General features: G+C 49.2%; 1 protein-coding gene across 1 annotated transcript in view; it reads left to right on the top strand.

Annotated features, from left to right (window-relative positions):
- The window catches only part of dram1 (DNA-damage regulated autophagy modulator 1), a 43,301-nt gene that overhangs the window by 18,976 nt on the left and 4,683 nt on the right, over positions 1–19,642 (top strand). Inside the window, exons 5-6 of the mRNA XM_086009601.1 lie at positions 13,415–13,473; positions 16,021–16,113. Of these exons, the coding sequence (XP_085865727.1) occupies positions 13,415–13,473; positions 16,021–16,113 (152 nt within the window). The remainder of the gene's footprint in view (positions 1–13,414; positions 13,474–16,020; positions 16,114–19,642) is intronic.

Raw genomic sequence — 19,642 nt, 5'->3', positions numbered from 1 at the left:
ACTGATACCTGGGATGGCAGGAATGATGTATGAAGAGAGATTGGGTCGATTAGGCTTATATTCGCTAGAGTTTAGAAGAATGAGGGGTAAGCCATTTAGGACTGAGATGAGGAGGAATTTCTTCACCCAGAGAGTGATGAACCTGTGGAATTCTCTACCATAGAAGGCAGTTGAGGCCAACTTATTAAATATATTCAAGAAGGAGTCGGATATATTTCTTAAGGCTAAAGGGATCAAGGGATATGGGGAGAAAGCAGGGACAGGGTACTGAATTTGGATGATCAGCCATGATCTCATTAAATGGCGGAACAGGCTCGAGGGGCCGAAATGCCTACTCCTGCTCCTATCTTCTATATTTCTATGTTTCTAGTACAGAAGGAGGCCACTCGGCCCATCGAGTCTGTGCCAGCCCTTTCGAAGAGCAAGCCAGTTACTCCCGCTCCCCCGCTCTTTCCCCCTATCCCTGCAATTTTTTGACCTTCAAATATTTATGTTCTTATTTACTCTATCAAAACCCCTCATCATTTTTAACACCTCTTTTAAATCTCCCCTTAAACACCTCTGCTTGAAGAAGAACCATCCCAGCTTATCCAATATCATAAATAAAAACCAGGAGAGATGTGAAATGGGCTGCCGACTCGCTATCACCCGTTTCACACCATCGCACAGAGTCAAAGTGACCCACACATTGTGGACTTTGTTGAGTCTTGTTGTCGTGTCAGATAATAGATGGTTACTAGGAAATGCTATCGGATTCACCGGTCTATTTTAAAGCATTTTTTCAAAAGACCTGGGTCATGATTGGTGGTGCAATTTATTTTGGGTATACCGCTAAAAAAAGAAAAGACTTGCATTTATATAGCGCCTTTCACAACCAGCAGACGTCTCAAAGTACTTTACAGCCAATGAAGTACTATTTGACGTGTAGTCACTGTTGTAATGTAGGAAACGCAGCAGCCAATTTGCGCTCAGCAAGCTCCCACAAACAGCAATGTGACAATGACCCGATCATCTGTTTTAGTGATGTGGGTTGAGGGATAGATATTGGCCCAGGACACCGGAGAGAACTCCCCCGCTCTTCTTCGAAATAGTGGCCGTGGGATCTTTTATGTCTACCTGAGAGAGCAGATGGGGCCTCGGTTTATCGTCTCATCCAAAAGACGGCCCCTCCGACAGTGCAGCACTCCCTCAGCACTGCACTAGGAGTGTCAGCCTAGATTATGCGCTCAAGCCTCTGGAGTGGGTACTTGAACCCACAACCTTCTGATTCAGAGGCGACCACTGAGCCACAGCTGACACTAAAAGGGACAAGGCAGGCCATATTTTACTGAGAATGAAAGGTTTGTCTTAATGAAGCAGTGTCAATTGATCTATCTAACCCAGGCTATACGTTCTGATGGGGCTCCTTAATATCCGATGTCTTTCTCTTTGTAAATATTGGTCAGTTTTCGACTTCCTCTCACGTTATTCCTGTGATCTAATTGGCTATTTGCTACTTTATTCACCAATCATAATTGCACAAACACTTTCTTTCAAATTTCAATGTTTCAAATCCAAACGTAACTTCACCAAAGAAATTCTGTCCATAATCCATTGCGGCAATGAATCATTTTAATGAGATAGCGCCAATGTCACAGTGGCTGCCCACTAGAACAGTGGGAAAATATTTTAAAATGCCCCAAATGCAGGCTCATCTCTTCCTGCACAGTGGGAACAGCCAAGTAAACATTATTCCAAGCTTCCCTGCTGTTGAGGCTCTGGCCTCCCAGACTCTCTTATGCTTCTGTTCCCTGGGCTCTTCACCAGACACTTGCTGGGCTCCAACTCGATAACCAGAGAGCAATGCTACTATCTATCCCCTCTAGTTCCCTACCGTAGTCCCTGAGTAGAGAGGACTGAGGGGTGACCTTATAGAGGTCTTTAAAGTTATGAAAGGGTTTGATAGGGTAGACGTAGAGAAGATATTTCCACGTGCGGTCGAGACCAGAACTAGGGGCCATCAATATAAGATAGTCACTAATAAATTCAATCGGGAATTCAGGAGAAACTTCTTTACCCAGAGAGTGGCGAGAATGTGGAACTCGCTGCCACAGGGAGTGGTTGAGGCGAATAACAGAGATGCATTTAAGGGGAGGCTCGATAAAAACACGAGGGAGAAAGGAATAGAAGGATATGTTGACGGGGTGAGATGAAGAGGGGTGGGAGGAGGCTGGTGTGGAGCAGAAACCCCGGCACGGAGCAGTTGGGCCGAATGGCCTGTTTCTGTGCTGTAGATACTTTGCAATACTTTGCGAGCAGCTGTGACTATAACCGCCGTGCCCAGTCAATACTGGAGTCACATTGGGTCTGGAATTCAGTCAGGTAAAGCAGCGCAAAGTTAATTTCTGCCCAGAGGACGTGAAATGGAGACACGGTAAACATCAGGGACCGCATTCCAAGGGCGCAAACTCCCTACGAGAAACACTTTGGGACATCTATTAATGAAAACTAATGAAGCAGAAAAACTAACATTGGGTAATTAGAGTGTAGAAGGTCAACATAGTCTCTCCAAGTTTGTTTGGAATGTAGAGGACTGCAGGAAAAGGGGCTAGGTCCTTCATGGAAAAGTACAGCTGGCCTCCCCGTCTCCCACACACTCTGGAGTCAGCAGGTCTTCTGACCCTTTTGTGCTCTGGTAAGTGATGCAAACTGTTTCTAATGTGCTTTTGAATTGGGCGGAAATTCCCCACATTGCGTTGCCAATAATATTTAGCAAAAGTCTTTGAAATATAGCAATGTCGATGATTCATAATCGCTTGCTGCGGATGGAGTCAGACAGTCCAGAGTTGGTTAAGGATCGTTCACTGTCTTCGATTTGAGAGGGGGAGTGCAGCTGAACTTTTCCATTAAGGTGGGGACATCCATTTCGGACCTAAGAGAGTTTTCTTCTCCTTTCCCTCCACACGCTCCGTACAAATAAATCTCCGCAACCCTCCCCCGGCGAAAATATCACACATTAACACTTAAACCAGCCCGCGCTATTATTATACATTATTAAACCAACCCATAGCTCCACAGATTCCATAGATTTAGGCCTGCGATATGACTATTATTATACATTCATACTTAAACCACCACAGATTTACATGCAGAGCGCTTCTGCACAGCTTCCGGTTCATTGGCAGCCGTCACTCCGTTTAGGGAGAGGAAACCAAGGCGGGAGATGGAGTTGAGATACAAAGCAGCCACGATCTAATTGAATGGCAGAACAGGCTCGAGGGGCTGAAGGGCCTCGTCCTGTTCCGATGGGACGCTAGCATCCCTTTGGGAGAGGCAAATGAAGACCACAATGATTGAGACGTCCAGTGTGTGAAGGAAGATCCCACAGTCTGTGAAGTAAGGGGGATCCGGGCTCCAATCTGGTGAACGCACTGTTGACGAGTGGGAGGAATTGGTCGGGGCAGTTTCCCCGAGTTGGGGAAGCCTTGTCTTTCAGCCCGTGCAGATCGGGGAATTGTGGGCACCCACGATCTCCTCAATGTATGGCTGGGTTCAAGGCTTCTAGGTAGCAGCACAAACTCGAGAAAATTCACCCTCCCGCCCCATCGTTACCAGGAACTCTCTCCAGGACAGTAGAAACACAACAAATTGGACAAAGGAACAGATTAGCCACCGTTTACCATCCGCTCACCATCTCCACTCCACTCAGAACGTGTAGGGGGTAAACATTGGAATTATATGTTGGACCATTCAAAACATGGTTATGAAACTACAGTCAGATCTCACGCCAATGTACAGCCAATATTCCCTCACAACAGTCAGGCTCAGTGCAGGACTGAATCTACAGTTAATCTGCTTATCACACTGCTCAGGGCTCCTCCTCTCAGCTCCAGTTTGTTAGAAAGAAGGAACTTGGGATTGACACAGCGCCTCAGTGTATCCGTCAGAAATATCCCAAAGTGTTTCACAATTACTTCCATCACTGTTGTGTTAGCAGCACATCTGCCATTTTGCACACAGCAAGATCCCACAAACAGCAATGAGATGAATGGCCAGGTAATTTTTCTGTTAGTGGCGTTGGTTGAGGGAGGAATGTTGGCCGGGACACTGGGAGAAATATCACGCAGTGGGATCTTTAACATCCACCTGAACAGGCAGATGGGATCTTGGTTCAATGTCCCATTCAAAGAAAGAAGGACTTTCATTTATTTAGCACCTTTCATGACCTCAGGGCACCCCAAAGTGCATTACAGCCAATGAAGTGTAGTCACTGTTGTAATGCAGGAAATGCAGCAGCCAATTTATGCACAGCAAGATCGTACAAACAGCAATGAGATAATGACCAGGTAATCTGTTTTTAGCGATGTTAGTTGAGGAATAAATATTGGCCAAGACACTGGGGAGCACCCCCCTGCTCAATAGTGGCCATGGGATCTTTTACGTCCACCCGAGAGGGCAGACGGGGCCTCGGTTTAACATCTCCTCTGAAAGAGGGCGTCGCTGGTAAGGTGGCACTCCTTCAGTACTGCACTGGGAATATCAGACCAGAATATGTACTCGAGCTCCTAGAGAGACATTTCAACCTTCTGATCCAGATGCGAGCGTGCTACCGACTTGAGCCAAGCTGAGGGCCAGTCTGCTCCCGTTCAGAGCTCTCTTCATTCCTGTGCAGGAGTGGAGGGACGAGGCATCCGGGTTCAGTATGGCCGATGTACCTTTATCGCCAGGCTGTGACCCTCTAGAGGATCCTTTGAGTGATGGGTCCCAGCAGATCATTTCACTGCCAATTCTGTAAAAAGCCCACATTTAATCATTTCAGATACAATATTAAAGTTGTTTCATTCTTCAAAAACCACTTTGTTTTAATTGATGAGCATGTTTATATAATACAGCTACAGTTTGATTAAATTCATGTGGAGTAAATTGAGAGAGCTGCCTCTTGGAGCACACGATAGACCTTGTTAACTAATTAGGCTCCGGTGCAGAGATATTTCACTCCTGGGGTGCGTTAGAGCCCCAATTTGCCCTCCTCCGCTCTGGTCCAGTAATACTCCACTCCCGGAATGCACTTTATTCCTTATGTCTTGAGCTAACGTCTGTCAGTAATATTCCTCTCAAAGTTGCTGAATTTGTGGTGTGGAGATGTCGGAGTTGGACTGGGGTGGACAAATGTAAGAAGTCACACAACACCAGGTTATAGTCCAACAGTTTTATTTGAAATCACAAGCTTTCGGAGCGCTGCTCCTTCGTCAGGTGAAGTGGAGAGATGCATAAAGACACAGCTTATATAGTCAGAGAATAATGCCAGATGATTACAGGTAATCTTTCTAACTGCCATTTATCACACCTCGGCAGAGAGATAATCACAGCGATCAAAGGTGTGAATGGTGTCCAAACAGGTTAGTCAGGAAAACATTACACCACCTCATTGTTCTTTGATGTAATGTTTTCCTGACTGACCTGTTTGGACACCATTCACACCTTTGATTGCTGTGATTATCTCTCTGCCGAGGTGTGATAAATGGCAGTTAGAAAGATTACCTGTAATCATCTGGCATTATTCTCTGACTATATAAACTGTGTCTTTATGCATCTCTCCACTTCACCTGACGAAGGAGCAGCGCTCCGAAAGCTTGTGATTTCAAATAAAACTGTTGGACTATAACCTGGTGTTGTGTGACTTCTTACATTTGCTGAATTTGGTCATTTACCTATTGCGGTTATTTTGCTAGCATTACATACTGAGGGAGATTAACCATACTTTTAAGACAATGGGATCTATAAGAATGATTTATTTCTTGTCAAATAATTGGAGGCTTTGGTATTTAGTTAAACCCTATCTAAGTATGCAGTGTGCCCTTTTAATTGTGCAAATGGCCAATCAGCGTCTTTCTCTGTATGGAGGAAGTTCTAAGCAGCAATAAATCACAGGGTGATGATATCATTCTTGGCTAGATAAACCAAGTGTAGCAGGAAGTTGTTTAAATATTGTTTTTAAATTGCTCCATGTCCTCACCTCTCCCTATCTCTGGAACCACCTCAACCCCTGCAATCCTCCAGGAACTCGGCATTCCTTCACCTCCGTCCTCGAATGCATCCCCCACTCTCTTCGTCCCACTATTGGCTGCCGTGCCTTCAGCTATCTCAGAGCATAAGAAATAAGAGCAGGAGTCGGCCATACAGCCCCTCGAGCCTGCTCCGCCACACGGCCTCTCGAGCCTGCTCCGCCACACAGCCCCTCGAGCCTTCTCCGCCACACGGCCCCTCGAGCCTTCTCCGCCACACGGCCTCTCGAGCCTTCTCCGCCACACGGCCCCTCGAGCCTTCTCTGCCACACGGCCCCTCGAGCCTTCTCTGCCACACGGCCCCTCGAGCCTTCTCTGCCACACGGCCCCTCGAGCCTTCTCTGCCACACGGCCCCTCGAGCCTTCTCTGCCACACGGCCCCTCGAGCCTGCTCCGCCACACGGCCCCTCGAGCCTTCTCTGCCACACGGCCTCTCGAGCCTTCTCCGCCACACGGCCCCTCGAGCCTTCTCTGCCACACGGCCCCTCGAGCCTTCTCTGCCACACGGCCTCTCGAGCCTTCTCCGCCACACGACCCCTCGAGCCTTCTCTGCCACACAGCCCCTCGAGCCTGCTCCGCCACACAGCCCCTCGAGCCTTCTCTGCCACACGGCCCCTTGAGCCTTCTCTGCCACACGGCCCCTCGAGCCTGCTCCGCCACACGGCCCCTCGAGCCTTCTCTGCCACACGGCCCCTCGAGCCTTCTCTGCCACACGGCCCCTCGAGCCTGCTCCGCCACACAGCCCCTCGAGCCTGCTCCGCCACACAGCCCCTCGAGCCTTCTCTGCCACACGGCCCCTTGAGCCTTCTCTGCCACACGGCCCCTCGAGCCTGCTCCGCCACACGGCCCCTCGAGCCTTCTCTGCCACACGGCCCCTCGAGCCTTCTCTGCCACACGGCCCCTCGAGCCTGCTCCGCCACACAGCCCCTCGAGCCTGCTCCGCCACACAGCCCCTCGAGCCTTCTCTGCCACACGGCCCCTTGAGCCTTCTCTGCCACACGGCCCCTCGAGCCTGCTCCGCCACACGGCCCCTCGAGCCTTCTCTGCCACACGGCCCCTCGAGCCTTCTCTGCCACACGACCCCTCGAGCCTGCTCCGCCACACAGCCCCTCGAGCCTGCTCCGCCACACAGCCCCTCGAGCCTGCTCCGCCACACAGCCCCTCGAGCCTTCTCCGCCACTCGAGCCTGCTCTGCCACACGGCCCCTCGAGCCTGCTCCGCCACACGGCCCCTCGAGCCTGCTCCGCCACACGGCCCCTCAAGCCTTCTCTGCCACACGGCCCCTTGAGCCTGCTCCGCCACACGGCCTCTCGAGCCTTCTCTGCCACACGGCCCCTCGAGCCTGCTCCGCCACACGGCCCCTCGAGCCTTCTCTGCCACACGGCCCCTCGAGCCTGCTCCGCCATTCAATAAGATCATGGCTGATCTTCGACCTCATCTCCACTTTCCCACCCGATCTCCATATCACTTGATTCCCTTAATATCCAAAAATCTATCGATCTCAGTCTTGAATATACTCAACGACTGAGCCTCCAAAGCCCTCTGGGGTAGAGAATTCCAAAGATTCACCACCCTCTGAGTGAATAAATTCCACCTCATCTCAGTCTTAAATGGCCAACCCCTTATCCTGAGACTATGACCCCTGGTTCTAGACTCCCCAGCCAGGGGGAAACAATCTCTCAGCCTGTCAAGCCCTCTAAGAATTTTATACGTTTCGAGGAGATCACCTTTCATTCGTCTAAACTCCAGAGAGTATAGGCCCAATCTATTCAATCTCTCCTCATAGGACAGCCCTCTCATCCCAGGAATCAATCTAGTGAACCTTCCTTGCACCCCCTTGCTAAGGCAAGTATGTTCTTCCTTAGGTAAAGAGACCAAAACTGTACAAACTGTCTATACTCTGGAATTCCCTCCCTAGACCTCTCTGCCTCACTCTCCTCCTTGAAGACCATCCTTCAAACCTTCCTCCTTGGCCCGTCACCTGTTTTTAATATCTCTTTCTTTGTCTTGGTGCCAGTCTTTGTCTGATTACGCTCCTGTGAAGCGCCTTGGGACGTTTTTCTACGTTAAAGACGCTTATATATTTTTGTATTTGTTCATGGGATGCAAGCGTCGCTGGCAATGCCGTGTAGGGGGTGGCGTGTGGTGGTGTTTGGCGCGTACGCCCAGTCAGTTATGTCCCTGACTGTTTAGTGAGCGGTTCGAATCGCTCCCACGCCCCTGGGTTCTAGACACCGGACTTAGGTACAAGGCGGCAGTACAGAGAAGACTCGAGTAGACAGGTGGTTGGATGTAAACAAAAACCAAGATTTTATTGAAGAGGAAAACTTGATACAATCTTATGGAAAAATTACTAGTGTACACTTCTACAGGCGAAAATACAAAAGAAGAATAACTATATACTTATACAGGGAATGGGGAACACACGGCACATCGAGGGAAAACAACTATCTTAACCCTTATCCTTATCCCACCCCCTATACCTAACTAGATTAAGCTATGAGGGGTCAGAACTTCATGCTCACCAATCAAAAGGTTTGTTAGACTCAAAACAGCAGTTGGGTTCAGGGTTCGCTCTTGGTGCTCTCTGGAGCCTGCCGTCGTCACATGGTCTTCGGGCGTTGCAAGGGCGTTGTCCAGGTTTGAGTACCCCAAAGTTAAAGTCTCTGTTTGGGTACTTTACCTTGCAGGGATGATTCTTCGTCGACAGCCGACAGATTGAGTTGGTGTACAGATATTCGAAGGTCGGCCGAGGCTGAAGGCCCGATAATTCGAAGCCTCTCCTCAGTTCGTCTCCTCAGTTGGTCTTCTTCAGCCGGTCTTCCTCAGGTGGCCTTCCCTCCGGTGGTCTTCCCTCCTCCCCTCGTCGCGTCCCGCCTCGCCTGGCCTGAATTGTCCGTGTCCGCCCGACCCGGTGCCGGGGCAATTCCAAATGGAGTGGGAAACGGGCACGGGCAAAGGCCAGGGGGTAAGCGTGGGATGGGGAAAGAGCAGCAGCCACGAGGGCGAGGGGCCGAAGAGCAGCAGCACCAGGACAGCACAGCGCACCACCCCGATTGCTACCCAGGTGCCTTCAATTATACCCTTGTCGAAAACCCTTATCTGTGCACCAAATCAGGTTAGTTCTTTGTCTTAATTTTGGCAGGCTATTTTAAATAATGGTAGCAATCCATACTAACTGTTTTTAGATGGCCGGTAATCGCATCTACCGACCCACTAATTGACTTGTATTGTCATGAAAGTTCCTTGATGGGCCTGTCCAGCCTCGATGGCTCTGTTAATCTGTTTCCGATAATATATGTAGACTGCTTGATGGCCTTAACTATAGGCCTAAACTGAATTTAGATTTGTCTCCAATTCGGTCTAATGCATAATTCAGAGTCCTGTCTGGTTTCAAAATACAAAGTCTCTTTTCACAGAAAACCTGCAGCTTGGGTTTCGATCCACAAGCTGTCTGCGTTGCAGAGTCCATTTTAAAATCTCACAGGCTTTCTGCCACGAGGCACGGACGCCATCTTGGGTACCCTTTTTTGATTTAAAATGTCCACGCGGGGTCCCGTTTATTAATAACAGCCTTCAGGGAAATGTAGAAATTTTGCAAATCTTACAGCCGGCATTTATTGCCCACCCCTAATTGTCCTTGAGAAGGTGGTGGTGAGCCGCCTTCTTGAACCGCTGCAGTCCGTGTGGTGAAGGTACTCCCACAGTGCTGACCTTTTCAGAGCGGTTTGGTACAACTGAGTGGCTTGCTAGGCCATCTCAGAAAGCAGTTGAGAGTCAAGTTGTTAAAATCAGGCGTATCAAGTGCCAGACGCACATTGGTTTTGGTGATAGAGTGATTCCTTGGACAGGATATTCATGAGACACCACTGTACGAGCAAAACCATAAAAAGACTTGTGTAAAAATTTAAGGAAAGGTCCTCATGTCCATAAAAGCCCCAAAGCACGGCCCAGTAATTCCTGTCGGGGGCTTGCCGCGCGTGCAAGCCCCCGATGTGCACTTACCCGGCGCGCCGACATCTGAAACCTGGCCCGCAGTGGATTTCCTGTAAGTGGCCCGGTTCTGATCTCGGCGCGCTGTGCTAACCTGACCCAGCGGCGTAGTTAGTGCGATGTGCCGGCTGGGATCAGGTGAGCACTGTTCAGCCAATCAGGGGAGGGGAAACTTCATTCATAAGTTTGATAGTAAAGACTGTCAAACTCATGAAAAGTACGGCACCCCAAAACACTACTTAAACTTTAAATAAAATTTTAAAAAGCATCCCAATAATTAAATTAACTATGAATAACTTTTAAAAAACTATTTTAAACAATTAATCAAATTTTTGAAAAAAATAAATTTTTAAAAAATAGGGTCTAAAACTAAACTTACCTTACTGTAGATTCTTTAAAAATAATAAACCTGTGGAAAAAAAAATTCTAAATTGTACTAAAAGACCACTTACCTGTAAAACTAAGTACTTACGTGTGGTTTTTCAATGCGTAAAAACCGGAGGCCTTTACACATGCGCAAATCTGTAAAAATACAGGAAATCCAAGCCGCACGCGCTGCCCGATACCGCGCATGCGTTCAGCCTCTTAACCCCTTGGGTCAGAGGACAGGAAATGCCGGTTTTCAGCGCATGCGCTGTGCATGCTGAAAACCGGCAATTCCTCCTGGCACACGCGTGAGTACCCCGTCCATACTCACGCGTTGTGACAGGAATTACTGGGCCCACATCATATGATTTGCTTTTTGAAGTGCAGCCACTGCTGTGATGCAGGCAAACATGGGAGCCGATTTATACACAGCAGTGAGACGAATGACCAATTAATCTGTTTTGTTGGTGTTGGTTGAGGGGCAAATGTTGGCCGGGACACTCACCTGCTCTTCTTCTTGGTGTCAGCCGTGGCTCAGTGGGTAGCACACTCGCCTCTGAGTCAGAAGGTTGTGGGTTCAAGTCCCACTCCAGAGACTTGAGCCCGTAATCCACGCCGACGCTCCCAGTGCCAGTACTGAGCGAGTGCCGCACTGTCGGAGGTGCCGTCTTTTAGATGAGACGTTAAACTGAGGCCCCGTCTGCTCTCTCTGGTGGACGTAAAAGATCCCATGGCCACTATTTTGAAGAAGAGCAGGGGAGTTCTCCCCGGTGTCCTGGGGCCAATATTTATCCCTCAGCCAGCATCACTAAAACAGATTTATTTGGTCATCATCACGTGGCTGTTTGTGGGAGCTTGCTGTGCTCAAATTGTCTGCCACGTTTCCTACACTACAACACTTCAGAAAGTAGTGTAGGAAAGTCTGTGAAGCACTTTGGGACGTCCTAAGGTCATGAAAGGCGCTGGAGAAATGCAAGTTTGTTCTTTCTTGCTAATGTGGGGTTGTTTTGCAACACAAGGGCTATTTTGTATTACTTACCATGAACCAGTCACATTGAGCAGGTAAATTCTAGTGAAGTGCAGTATTACTGGCACAAAAGGGTGCAGTGTAGTAGGTGAAGGTAACTAGCTTACATCACTAAAATACCCAAGTGTACCTCCCCCCACCGCCTCAAAGAGGAAAAAACAAATACTGATGAATGAAAGATATCTGCAGCAGGAAGTAGTTCAGGAAACCTTCTGGCACCTCTCCAACAGCAGCTTGTGTGGCAACAACTAGCAATCCAAGTAAGTATGGCCTCACAATTTAGAGCGGACGGAGGAAGAGATGGAAAGATGTCAAAGAGACATTGCGCCCAAAAACAAAAGTGCACAGCAGCCGAACGAGAACTTAGTAAAGAGCCTCGGAACAATCCAGTGAATGGGCCGTTCTATCCCAGTACGCTCACATGGCTCTCCTGCTATTCTTTACTACAACAACAACAACAACAACGTACATTTATACAGCACCTTTAACGTAGTAAAACTTCCCAAGGCGCGTCACAGGATCATAATCAAACAAAATTTGGCGCCGAGTCACGACAGGAGATATTAGGGCAGGTGAACAAAAGCTTGGTCGAAGAGGTGGGTTTTCGACCATGTTTAGTGGTTAACTAATGGGTAAGTATTGCAACTTCACGCCCTTCCTGAGGTGCAGAGAGGCGGAGAGGTTTAGGGAGGGAATTTCAGAGCTCAGGGCCCAGGCGGCCGAAGGCACAGCCGCCAATGGTGGAGCGATGGAAATCGGGGATCGACAAGAGGGCAGAATTGGAGGAGCGCAGAGATCTCGGAGGGTTTGTAGAGCTGGAGGAGGTTACAGAGATAGGGAGGTGCGAGGCCACGGAGGGATTTGAACACGAGGATATTACTGTCGTAATTTTCTTCATTAAAGGAAAGAACTTGCATTGCTATAGCGCCTTTAACCACCTCAGGATGTTCCAAAGTACTTCACAGCCAATCAATTGCTTTTGAAGTGTAATCACTGTAAGTATGTGAGAAACGCCGCAGCCAATTTTTGCACAGCAAGCTCCCACGAACAGCGAATGAGATAATGACCAGTTGATCTTTTTTGGGTGGTGTTGATTGAGGTGGTGTTGGCCAGGAAACCGGGAGAAATCCCCAGCTCTTGTTCAAGTGAAACCTTTTCCACCAACCAGAACAGACAGACGGGGCCTCAGCTTAATGTCTCATCCGAAAGACGGCCCGTGTCTCAGTACCGCACTGGGAGTGTCAGCCTGGATTATGTGCTTAGGTCTGGAGTGGGGCCTCTGCTAGTCCAGGGCAATGGGAAGTCCTAAAGTATCCTTATCTGAGGAAGGATATACTTACCTTGGAGGCGGTGCAACGAAGGTTCACTAGATTGATCCCTGGGGTGAAAGGGTTGTCCTATGAGGAGAGATTGTGTAGAATGGGCCGATACTCTCTGGAGTTTAGAAGAATGAGAGGTGATCTCATTGAAACATATAAGATTCTGAGGGGGATTGACAGGGTAGATGCAGGGAGGATATTTCCCCTGGCTTGAGGGTCTAGAACCAGGGGTCACAATCTCAGGTAAGGGGTCGGCCATTTAGGACTGAGATGAGGAGAAATTTCTTCACACAGAGGGTGGCGAATCTTTGGAATTCTCTACCCCAGAGGGCTGTGGAGGCTCAGTCATTGAGTATATTCAACACAGAGATTGATGGATTTTTGGACTCTAGGGAAATCAAGGGATATGGGGATCGGGCGGGAAAATGGAGTTGCGGTCGGAGGTTATGGAATGGCGGAGCAGGCTCGAGGGGCCGTACGGCCTCCTCCTGCTCCTAATGCATATGTTAAGGTTCTGTTTTGAAATCCCTTACAGGAATGATCTTCTAATCTTCACAATTACATATCTTACCATGTGCCTGCTAGGTGGGATCTAACCCATGACTGAGTCATTTTAATTTCTGACAGAAAGTGCGTTGACTTTCCTTGACCTCTGCCCTCTCCAGTGATTGTCTGCTACTTTCTCAGCAGAAACACAAGTTTGCACTGGGAGCCGGAAGAGCAGGTATGGCACTGCCCGTCTATCAACAGGAGAGACGCAGAGCGGTCAATCCCTGCTTTCACTGGCTGGGCAGTGATTGGGCAGAGCGAACGCCCGCCTGTTATATAAACCTGGCCAATCTTCACCCCGATGATTTTGAAAATCGGGTGGGTTCTGGAACAGGGCAACAAGCCCAGGCTGTGAAGGCAGATATTTACCCCAGAGCGTTCCAACACTGAATAAGCACTCGGCGGACACGCCACTAAAAACAGCCAAACATGTGACAAGTCAGTGTCTGAGTCAAGGCCACACGTGTAACCTACAAGTATCTGAATCAGGCTCACGCGTGTTACTGTGACAGGGTCCGACCATCGTAGAGCCTCCTTTCCCCTACAAACAGAGGTCCTTCAGCAATCATTTTTTTAATGCACATAACACACAGCAAGACTGCATGGTACATCTTTCAGCTCTCCCCACTCCGCCTGAACCGCACCCTTTACAGCTCAGCTGGCTGGGGGCCATCTCCGCCCACTCCAGGTGTATAAAATGATGAGGGGGCCGAGATAGAGTGGACAGGAAGGAACCACTTCCCTTAGCAGAGAGGTCAATAATCAGGGGGCAGAGATTTAAAGTAATTGGTGGAAGGATTAGTGGGGAGTTGAGGAGAACTTTTTTCACCCAGAGGGTGGTGGGGGCCTGGAACTCACTGCCTGAAAGGGTGGTAGAGGCAGAGACCCTCATCACATTTAAAAAGTACTTGGATATGCACTTTGACGTAAGAAAACTACTAGGCACTTGGCCTAAGCATTAAACAAAGCTTTAATCAACTGTTTTACAACATGCAGGTCTAGTTGTGTCCTTCACTAGTTCCTGTTAAGAATGTCCTGCGCAAGCTGGGCCCGTGCCCGAGTATTTATACTCTCCCTGGACAGCGCCACCCGCAGGCTGCTCAGTTGATTCATGTCACACTTGAAGTGCGGTAACCTACAGGGCTACGGACCGAGAGCTGGACAGTGGGATTAGGCTGGATAGCTCTGCAGACATGATGTGCCAAATGGCCTCCCTCTGTGTGGTGAATTTCTATGATTCTGTGATTCTATAATAGTCTCACTTTTGAAACTAGTTTCTCCTTTACTCTGTTTTGCTGTCCCCAGCAGCGGTTACAGCGTCTCTGGGTACTCAGTGGGGGGATTACTACTCTCTGTCCAGTGTGAAATGCAGGAGCGGGGCTTTGGGTGGAGGCTGTTTAGCCTGGAGCTGAGTCACAAGCGAGGTGGAAAGTGTAACGCAGTGCGAGCTTAGTTAGCAAACTCCAGTCCTAAAGTTACTTGCAAACCGTCTAACTCAGGCTGCTGTTCATTTAGAATCCCGTGCATGCGAAGCTTTAAAAAGCCACAAACATTAACCACTTTCCAGGCACGGGCAAGGCCACAGCTTCAGCTAAAAAGAGTTTTACAAACCACGGGTAGAAATCGGCTCAAAGCAAACCACTAAACCCGGTCCCTGCACCAGATAACTGAGGGCGAATAAAGTTACAGCCAATGTTTGTCTTCTCCCTGTGGGCTGTTCGACAAAACTGCAACAGCAGGTCACTGAGGACTCAGGGCAGGGGAAGGGGGAGGGGCACGGGGGAAGGGGGAGGGGCGCAGGGATTGGGGGGGGCGCGCGGGGATTGGGGGAGGGGCGCGGGGATTGGGGGAGGGGCGCGGGGATGGGGGAGGGGCATGGGGATTGGGGGAGGGGCCTGGGGATCGGGGAGGGGCCTGGGGATCGGGGAGGGGCATGGAGATCGAGGGAGGGGCGAGGGGAGGGGCACGGGCATTGGGGGAGGGGCGCGGGGATGGGGCGCGGGGTTCGGGCGGGGAGGAGAATCGACATGAATTGGGCTGAGCTTACAATTCCAGGAATGGTTTAAGCCTCATTATTTGTCGAGAAAAATAATTTATTGCTATTGAAATTCCGTTTTGCCTGATGAATTTAGTTGTTTATCAGAGTGAAGAGCTCCAGTGTGGCCCCAGTTAGGTAACATCGATTGACTGATTTTTGTTGGGTAAGGGGTATCGAGGGATACGGAGCAAAGGCGGGTAATGGGGTTGAGGTCGCACATCGGCCATGATCTGATTGAAGGGCGGAACAGGCTCGAGGGGCTGAATGGCCTCCTCCTGTTCCTATGAAAGAAACCACTCGTCACTCTGGTCATATCTAGAAATGGCTGAACCGCCTCCACTGGGGTGAGGAGGAGCCAGCAACCTGCACAAACACTGCTCCAATAGCGCGCGAGGCCGGGGACCATTGCCACTTGATAACCAAGAACAGGACAAAGCAGCCCGCTTGATTGGCACCCCATCCACCACCTTAAACATCCACTCCCTCCACCACCGGCGCACCGTGGCTGCAGTGTGTACCATCTACAAGATGCACTGCAGCAACTCGCCAAGGATTCTTCGCCTCCCACACCCGCGACCTCTTCCACCTAGAAAGGACTGTCCCTCCATACAACTTGATTGTGTTTTATTTCCAGGTTGTAGGTTAAATTAATGAACTCTTGCCCTGTCTGTTCCTTCTCGCCAGGGCTACGGTTACCACGTGACCAGTGCGGTTTGCGAGTGGCTGGTTGCATTCAGCTTTAACTTCTTCTTCCTAACTTATATCAGGGAGTTTCAGGTAAGAATTGGTCCGAAATATTCAAGATTACAAGAGTTCAATAACTTCAGCTGCTTCTTAGAGTGGATTCACACAGTGTTGGTGTGAAGCTGTTTTGCTCTGCAGTTATACTGCCCTACATTACAGCAGTGGCTACATTTCAAAAGTACTTCATTGGCTGTGAAGGGCTTTGGGACGTCAGTGAGGCCGTGAAAGGCGAGTTCGTTCTTTCTTATAATGTAAATGCAAACATCCAGCACTAGTAGTTGCTCCAAAAACACTCAAGAAACTCGACACCATCCAGGACAAAGCAGCCCGCTTGATTGGCACCCCATCCACCACCTTAAACATTCACTCCCTCCACCACCGGCGCATTGTGGCTGCAGTGTGTACCATCTACAAGATGGACTGCAGCAACTCGCCAAAGCTTCTTCGACAGCATCTCCCAAACCCGCGACCTCTTCTACCTGGAAGGACAAGGGCAGCAGGCGCAGGGGAACACCACCACCTCCAAGTTCCCCTCCAAGTCACACACCATCCTGACTTGGAATTATATCGGCCGATCCTTCACCGTCGCTGGGTCAAAATCCTGGAACTCCCTCCCTAACAGCACTGTGGGAGCACCTTCACCACACGGACTGCAGCGCTTCAAGAAGGTGGCTCACCACCACCTTCTCAAGGGGCAATTAGGGATGGGCAATAAATGCCGGCCTTGCCAGCGACGCCCACATCTCGGAAATGAATGAAAAAAAGGCGTTGAGAGAGTGTTTCTCCAAACAAGTGTGTCAACGTTTGCATCGCAAAATACTCTCCCTTCAAACCTCTCACACCAGCACATCTCCTGATGGTAAATGGGGAGCCCTGATCATTGCCAGCGTCCCTACCCCTCCCTCCCTTCCTCCTCCACCCATATGGATCTGTTGCTGCTTCAACCCTTACTCTGACGCTGAGGCTGTGAATCATTTCTTATCTCCGTGCTGGCCAGGTGCTCATGTGTACCCAGCTGTTGCCAAGTTAGAAAATGATTGATCCAGGAACTAAAGCAAAATGCTTAATTTGATGAGAGGTGTAAAAAAGGGAATATACATAGAAACATAGAAGATAGGAGCAGGAGTAGGCCATTCGGCCCCTCGAGCCTGCTCCGCCATTCAATGCGATCATGGCTGATCATCCAAATTCAGTACCCTGTCCCTGCTTTATCCCCATATCCCTTGATCCCCTTAGCCTTAAGAAATATATCTAACTCATTCTTGGATATATTTAATGAATTGGCCTCAGCTGTCTTCTGTGATAGAGAATTCCACAGGTTCACCACTCTCTGGGTGAAGAAATTCTTCCTCATCTCAGTCCTAAATGGCTTACCCCTTATCCTTAGACTGTGACCCCTGGTTCTGGACTCCCCACCATCGGGAACATCCTTCCTGCATCTAGTTTGTCCAGTCCTGTTAGAATTTTATAAATTTCAATGAGATCCCCTCTCATTCTTCTAAACTCCAGTGAGTATAAGCCCAATCGACCCAATCTCTCCTCATACGTCATTCCTGCCATCCCAGGTATCAGTCTGGTGAATCTTCGCTGCACTCTCTCCATGGCAAAAACATCCTTCCTCAGATAAGGCGACCAAAACTGCACACAATACTCAAGGTGCGGTCTCACCAAGTCCCTGTACAGCTGCAGCAAGACATCCTTGTTCCTGTACTTGAATCCTCTTCTGACTGCTGTTTCCCTTCACTGTGCAGCTGTGGTGTATACGAAGCTTTCTCTTGAATTAATTCTCGGGATGTGGCAAGTTTGCCATTTATTGCCCTTCCCTGGTTGCTCGGAGAAGGTGGTGGTTCTTCATGAATCGCTGCTAGTGGTTTGTTACACCCGCGTGAATCGCTAGGTCACTTCAGAGGATAGTTAAGTGTTAAGCAGGTTGGTGTGGGGACTGGAGACACATGTACAGGAAACTCTTTTTTATCTGGCACCGACAGGACCGGCGTGCTGCCGGTTTATCAAAAAGTCCGGATTACAGAGAGGTATAGTAAAAGGTACGAGAGCCCCGTACACAGCAACATATCCAGGCTTCCCTGTTGCATAGCAACAGTTGCAGGAACCCCAGTTACACGGCACGGCCACTAATATGAAGTAAAACTTACCTGAACCTACTCCTGAATTTTGCCGGTTAACAGAGATTTCCGGTTATTTAGGTGCCGGTAAATCGAGAGTTTCCTGTAGAAAGAAAGAGGAAAAAGACTTGCATTTCTATAGCGCCTTTCACGACCTCAGGACTTCCCAAAGCGCTTTACAGCCAATGAAGTACTTTTTGAAGTGTAGTCACTGTTGTAATGCAGGAAACACGGCAGCCAATTTGTGCACAGCAAGCTCCCACAAACAATGAGATAACGACCAGATAATCTGTGTTATAGTGATGCTGATATAGGCCCAGACTGGGTAAGGACGGCAGGTTTCCTTCCCTAACGGACATTTAATGACCCAGTTGAGTTTTTACGACAATCCGAAAGCTTACAGATTAAAAAAAAAATTATTTCAAGTTCTCAAACTACCCTGGTGGGATTTGAACTCACGTTCTCTGGATTACCAGTCAAACATTTCCCATCTTCAAAATTTTTATAACTAATAAATAAAAACTGTTAAAGAAAGGAAAAAAATGGGGCCTTCTCCCAGGGCCCGAGATAGAAAGTAATTGGTAGAAGGATTAGAGGGGAGTTGAGGAGAGCTTTTCTCACCCAGAGGCTGGTGGGGGGTCTGGAAGGGTGGTAGAGGCAGAAATCCTCACCGCATTTAAAAAGTGCTTGGATATGCACTTGAAGTGACCAGAAACTTAACTGGACCGGCCACATAAATACTGTGGCAACAAGAGCAGGTCAGAGGCTGGGTATTCTGCAGCGAGTGTCTCACCTCCTGACTCCCCAAAACCTTTCCACCATCTACAAGGCACAAGTCAGGAGTGTGATGGAATACTCTCCACTTGCCTGGATGAGTGCAGCTCCAACAACACTCAAGAAGCTCGACACCATCCAGGACAAAGCAGCCCGCTTGATTGACACCCCATTCACCACCTTAAACATTCACTCCCTCCACCACCGGCGCACCATGGCTGCAGTGTGTACCATCTACAAGATGCACTGCAGCAACTCGCCAAGGCTTCTTTGGCAGCACCTCCCAAACCCACGACCTCTTCCACCTAGAAGGACAAGGGCAGAAGGCGCATGGGAACACCATCACCTCCAAGTTCCCCTCCAAGTCACACACCATCCTGACTGGGAAATATATCGGCCGTTCCTTCATCATCGCTGGGTCAAAATCCTGGAACTCCCTCCCTAACAGCACTGTGGGAGCACCTTCACCACACGGACTGCAGCGGTTCAAGAAGGTGGCTCACCACCACCTTCTCGAGGGCAACTAGGGATGGGCAATAAATGCCGGCCTTGCCCGCGACACCCACATCCCATAAATGAATTATTAAAAAGTGCCGTAACCTACAAGGCTACGGACCAAGAGCTGGAAAGTGGGATTAGGCTGGAGCTCCTTTTCGGCCAGCACG

Source organism: Somniosus microcephalus, chromosome 16, assembly GCF_052327205.1.
Source record: "Somniosus microcephalus isolate GS21.2 chromosome 16, FLI_Smic_1.0, whole genome shotgun sequence".
Classification (NCBI taxonomy): Eukaryota; Metazoa; Chordata; class Chondrichthyes; order Squaliformes; family Somniosidae; genus Somniosus; species Somniosus microcephalus.
This window is presented reverse-complemented; position numbering and strand designations above follow the sequence as displayed.